Source organism: Gallinula chloropus, assembly GCF_964237585.1.
Source record: "Gallinula chloropus genome assembly, chromosome: 3".
Classification (NCBI taxonomy): Eukaryota; Metazoa; Chordata; class Aves; order Gruiformes; family Rallidae; genus Gallinula; species Gallinula chloropus.
The window spans coordinates 38,561,362-38,567,361 of NC_140087.1; the positions used below are offsets into that span (position 1 = coordinate 38,561,362).

The window sequence follows — 6,000 nt, forward strand, 5'->3', positions numbered from 1 at the left end:
GGTTTGAGCAGAAATAGCTTGTGGGTTAGAGATGAGGTTGCTTTGTACCCCACACAGAAAAGCCTGTTCTGTCCCCTGCTGACTCCTCTCACACAGCAATTAACATCTTCATCTTCTGAAGCAGTCACCAACCGCCTATAGGCTCTTGCCCATTTCCACGCTGCACTCAGACCTTCCAACACTCTCACCCCTTGTAAGGCTGTGCAGGCACTGAGGAAGCAGGGGGAAAGAAGAGATACCAGCGTACACTCCCACAGGGGACAAGAGGCTGGGTACCCTCTGCAAGCACAATATAGGGTAAGTACAGACTGTGGCACAGCTACTGAACACCCTGATCTAGCAGGGCTGCTGGGAGGGAGCACAGGCTCCCCCCCTGCCACCAAAAGTGCTGAATTCCAGCTACCTCCACATCCAACCCTGGAAAATTCCCTTCTTCAATGTCCTCCCACTTACAGCCTCATTTCCCCCTGCCCCATCGTACCACACCAGGAGCACAGACAGACAACCACAGCACAAACACCCACCCCACCCCCAAGCCCCCAACCTTCAGAGGCACAAGAGGAGTTTAGAGCGTGTGCAGGTGGGGGAGAAAACCACCAGACCACCACCCACACAGATAAGCTCAGCTCAGTTCTGGGTACCACCAGCTACAAAACGGGGCAGAACCTGTGAACTTCATTATGCCACTGGTGGGTGGACAACGCAGAACAGCAGAAGCAGCCTGTCCAATGTGGGGACTGGGCAGTGCCACCTTCACCACAGCAAAGACCGGGCAGACATCGACTACTGAATTCTCCCACAGACTAATCATCACCACAGAACTTCAAACCCTTTAAGTGCAGGTGTGGCACACTCCCCACAAACCAGCTACACTCCCCTCCTTGTCCTAAGATGTACCATGTCACTAGACATAGATAATGGAAAACTGGAAATCATTAGAGTTCTTGTTTTCTTCCACTTCACAGGGCATCACCACCCAGCCGCTCACTGACGCTTTATCGGGAGCTTAACCTGGGCTACACCAATGCACATGCATATATGTGCTTTGGGATGGGGAGGAGGCAACACACAGTTGGTTCTGTTAAAGCCCCAAGCCACAAACATGTCTTCTTATGGGTCTCCATGGGAGATTGCCTCCTTAGAGTCTCACAACTAAATGCAGCATTTATTTGCTCAGCTGTCAAGGGCATGCAATTGGAAAGTAAAGTTGGGTACAGATGTGCCTCTTTTCTCTGAGAATGTTCTCCTGCCTGGGAAGGACTCACCAAGAATGAGGTGACCCGCCCCTAGCCATAATGGTTATGTGCATACAAGAGTCACTGGCAACACAGGACTATATAAAAGCTATAGAATGAGATGAATTTTTATAAGTGACATGCTTTCACACCTAAGGGAAGAAAAACCTGCTTTAAGGTACTTAGCTCTAGGGAACTGAGCACTGTTTTGTGACACTTGGCTCTAAAACAGTATTTTAATCAGATTTCTTGCACAACAGGTATGTGAGCTACCCATTTGTCCATTCTCCTTTTGGCACTTCCCTTCTGTATCACATTTTACTGCCAGTCTTCAAGACTGCGCAATACTGATAACTCTTGCAGCTCCCTCCTCTTGCCTTCCTCTCTGCCCAGAAAGGAGTATGTTTCCCTTCACATTTTTCATCTGCATGCTTCTCTATGGCCTTTCCCCACCTTGGTGTGTGGCTCCTGTGCCAAGCTCCATCCCAGACATGCCACGAATTGTTCATTCCACTGATACTCAGCTTTGCCCTGTGTCAGACTCAGGGCTTCTTTACACATGAAACTTAACTCAAGGTGAAGTGGAGTGCAAGTTTACAGAAGGTAACTGCTACTCCAGAATCACTCTGTGTGCAAATATTCACATGTATCGGTTACCCATCTCGTTTTATTGGTCCATATACTTTAAAACATTGGCTCTCGTGCTAATAGAGCAACTGAAAGACTTCAGACCTATGCTGGCCATTCACCAACACACAGGACCTCAGTAGACCTCCTCCCCACTGGAAATTTCTGGCCACACTCCCACCCTTTCTTCAGCAGCCAGGCAAGGAGCAATGCCTGCTGTGGCTGCTTCTGGACTACCCAAACTCAGGTAGGGCAGCTGCCTACCCTGCTCCCCTTGTTGGCAGCTGGACCCTCGCTAGCATTGAGCTCTCCTTTATTCAGCTGATACCACTCCAGAAAGTCTTCAGACACCTAGTCAGAAAGACTAGCTGATATTGATCAACAGGTTCAAAACAATCAGGGAGAAAAGCCACAACACTGGCAAAGCTGAACAAACTGGATACCCCTGCAAGATCTTTGGTGCAACTGACAGAATTTTTAGCCACACCACTGTCACTCACAGCCCGCTTCAAGCTCCTCAGTGCTCACACCCCACGTCCCTGCTGGGACTGCCTGAGGCTCAGTGCTTTTCACATCCACCCTCCCCCAGCAGAAACCTCCTGCTCCACCTCCCCTTCCTCAGGGCAGGTGGTGAGCTGCAGCACCCACTAGTTCTCACTGCTCCGCTTCAACTCGTGTTCACAGCTGGACAGTTACCCTCCTCACCATCCCCTCAGTTTTGTCTATACATCCAGAGAGGTGGAGCCCAAAGTTAATTACGAGATACTACCCCATCATGGGGGAAGAGAGTTGAAAGTGGCTCCTGCTCCTCTCTCTTCAACAGCACTATCTATAGAGGGCATAAGGCAAACCCATTTTAAAGAGCAGACATGTGACCACATAAAACACATATAGGTAAACTCTTATCTGGAAGGGTGGAATTTATATGGGAGCAGGGAGAAAGGAATTACCTGCATAAACACTGTGCTTATCATGGGAAGGATCTATAATTTATTCTGCTGGAAGGATAATGATTCCTACCTACCTCACTGAGCTGCAAGCTTGTTTAGTATTTGCATTCAACACTGAAGAAGTTAAAAGGCTTTGGAAATCTTAAGTAGTGGCATTATTATTCTAATAAATGCACACAGTATCATCTGTGGTCATGCTAATTAAATTTGGGTTCCACCAACATCACTGGAAAATTGCCTTGATGTTACTTAAAAAAAGAAGTCTCTCCAGCTGCAAGCTCTTAATTTTTGTTGTTGTTTTGAAAGGGGTGTTGTGGCAAAGACAGAAGCCAAATGAAAAGCTGGATTTGGTGACTTGCCCAGCTGTAACAGGTCATGTTTCACTCTTTATGCAATTAGGACAACTGCACATTGAGGACTCATGTTTTAGCACTGGCAGCTATTCCCTTTCACATGCAGACATCTCCATGTACATATTTTCCCACCTTCCCAACCACAGAAGCAGGAAGCAGCAGAAACAAGGAGGGAAAAGATCTTTTAAAGGGCTACTGAGGGGTGCCATGGCAGGGATGCCTCTGTGAGGCCAGACAGTGATGCTTAAGGTGCCCCCACTCTTTGGGGGGGCAGCAGGCAGGACACAGAGAAAGACACAGTGCCTTTCCTCCATACCTGCCAGTTCTCAAGGCAAAAGACCATTTCTTGGGCTTATTAAGCTGCAGTAGCCTGGAGCACCCCACGGTGATGTTTTAAATACAGGTTATAGTTATTGTACCCGAATACACACACCCTGCCCCAACAGCTGGGTGCAGGCAAAGGTTCATCCCATCCACAGACCAAGGAGCCCCAGTGCCCTGCTGTCCAGCTCCCTGGGAAATCTCACTTCTCCAGACCTGAGGAGGGACGTGTGCGAGGCCCAAAGCTGGAAGAGCAACACCACGAAGCTCACCTCGTTCATCCAGCACTCACCTTACCAGGCCAAACCAAACAGTGATGGCTGAGCCCATTCATGCCTCCAGCCCTGCTTGCATCATGGTGAAGGACATTCCTGCTCCAGGGTTGCCAAACTGCAGGTATCCAAGATTTACCATATGGTCTAAGTGCTGCCTAAACTTAATAGAGTGGAACACGACCCAGCATTGGAGAAATGGCCCCTTACCCAGCTCAGGCACCAGGTACAACGAAGGGCAGCAACGGCATCATCCCTGAGGACACGCTGCCCTCCTACACACCAGGCTGCACCTTCTTGGCAGCAGGGCAGGCTCTGCTATCTCAGATCTTCAGCCTCTCTGATAAAAGCTGTAAGGTGGTGAGGTTTAGGGTCAGTCACAACAGACCATTAGCCCAGCCTGTGCACCTGCCAGGAACTTCATTGAACAATCATTTCTGTGGCTTGCACAAAAGCCATTTTTGCAGTCACACTCCCCTTCTGGGGCCGTAGATGGGCTGGGGTTAGAACCTGTGACCTAGAAGCAGAGCGCCCTAGATGTTTCTGTTAAAGCCATGTTCCATCCAGCCCTTAAGGCTGTTTCAATTAAGGATGCCACACTTATGTACTGCAGGCAGTAAAGTGCCTACATGGGTTTTGAAGATTAGCATGCACACATTCAAAAGCCACCGTTTAAAGTGCTTAAAAGTAACAGCTCACCTCCACGCCTTCTCCCCATCCCAGAGGTGGGAGGAAAATAAGAAAAAGAAAGAAAACCTACCCAAAATGAAGCAAGAACCTGCCCAGCTCACACACGAGAGCGTGTGCACACTCACAAGAGAGCACTTATCTCTAAGGCTCGCTTGTCGCCTGAGCATGAAGTGCCTCTGTCAGTCAGCTCAGTTTCTCACAAGTTCAAGGAGCAGCCGGCGTTGCACAGAGGCACCGCGCCACAGTGGACACCGTGCCATGCCGGGCTGCCAGCTGATCCGGCCCTGCTGTCACTCTTCCACACACACACCCTCCCCCAGGCGTTTGAAGCGGCGATCAAAGAAATGAATCCACTTACCTCTGTTATTTTGTGTGTGTGTGCACAAGTATTCAGAGGAGGGAAAACCCCTCAGTCATCACTTACTCTGCCTAAGAGCCTTTGAAGGGATCTGCTATCAAAACCAGAAACAGCTAAAGCACCAGAGAAATGGTCATGTATTGGGCACACTTGCTCAATCATCAAGGCATTTCACCTTCAGCTTTATTTAAAATTTCCTACATCATATTAGCAGCTAAAACACTGAGAAAGAAGGAGAAAAAAAAAAAAGGAACAACAGAAAAAGAGCAGAAAGGACCCACCCCCATCCAAAATCACAACTGGGACTTTTAAGACACTCTGCAAATGAGTTAAGGCTGCCCAATCAGAAAATGTAGCACCAATTACCCCAAGCTGGCTAATAGCCTTTCGGTCAGCAGACCAGCACCAGGCTTTTGCAAGAACAACAGGAGCAAAGAAAACTAAACGGCAGCAACAGCCACCAGGCTGTGACCTCCTGGCCTCCCTCCCAGGCACTCACCCCAACAGCCAGGCTCAGCTGCTCCCGGGTGGGCAGGAAGACGCAGACGCTCCGGCTCTCTGTCTGCATCCTGCCAGCCAGCAGCACCCTGCTCATTGTGGGCAGCTCCACGGGGGCCAGGGTCTCCTCTCGGGGCAGGCTTCAGGCTCCCTTCATCCCATGCACCTGCTGAGAAGGTGAGAGCATCAGTGGCACACTCCTGACTGCTGTGAGCAGCCCGCAGCACGTGTCTGACAGGGTGTTTTCCTCTTCGCTGTTAAAAACCCCCAAAGCAAACAACAAAAGAAATTTATCCATTTTACAGCACCAGAGTCAGTTTTTCCATTGGCACCACAGCACAAAGTGGGCAATGCCAACCTTAAAATAGCCCATGAGTGCCAGAAAGCCACTGGATCTCCTTAGAATAACAAACCAAGCTTGAGGTTTTGAGAACCACGTTAATCAATAAGGCAGATGACACCACAGACTGCTTCCTGAAAACACCCACGAGGGAGGGAGAGCACCTTGTCTTTCATCCGGGTACCTTGCTCCTGCCCGAAGTGGAGTCTGTCAGCAGGTACATGTCAGTGCAGTGGCCATCTTCCAAGGTGTCTTTCCCCTCTGCCCACTCCTATTTCCTGGCAAACTGCAGAACCCAAATCACCTCAGCTCAGAGGAGGAGGGAGAAACACAGATTCACAATGCTGAGCTAATGT

General features: G+C 49.5%; 1 protein-coding gene across 1 annotated transcript in view; it reads right to left on the bottom strand.

The window, feature by feature from the left end:
- Positions 1-5,401, bottom strand: part of FRMD1 (FERM domain containing 1) — a gene marked incomplete at both ends in the record, with an annotated part of 30,320 nt that extends 24,919 nt beyond the window's left edge. Inside the window, one exon of the mRNA XM_084262579.1 lies at positions 5,306-5,401. Coding sequence (XP_084118705.1) covers positions 5,306-5,401 — 96 coding nt within the window. The remainder of the gene's footprint in view (positions 1-5,305) is intronic.
- Between the last annotated feature and the right edge of the window lie 599 nt (positions 5,402-6,000).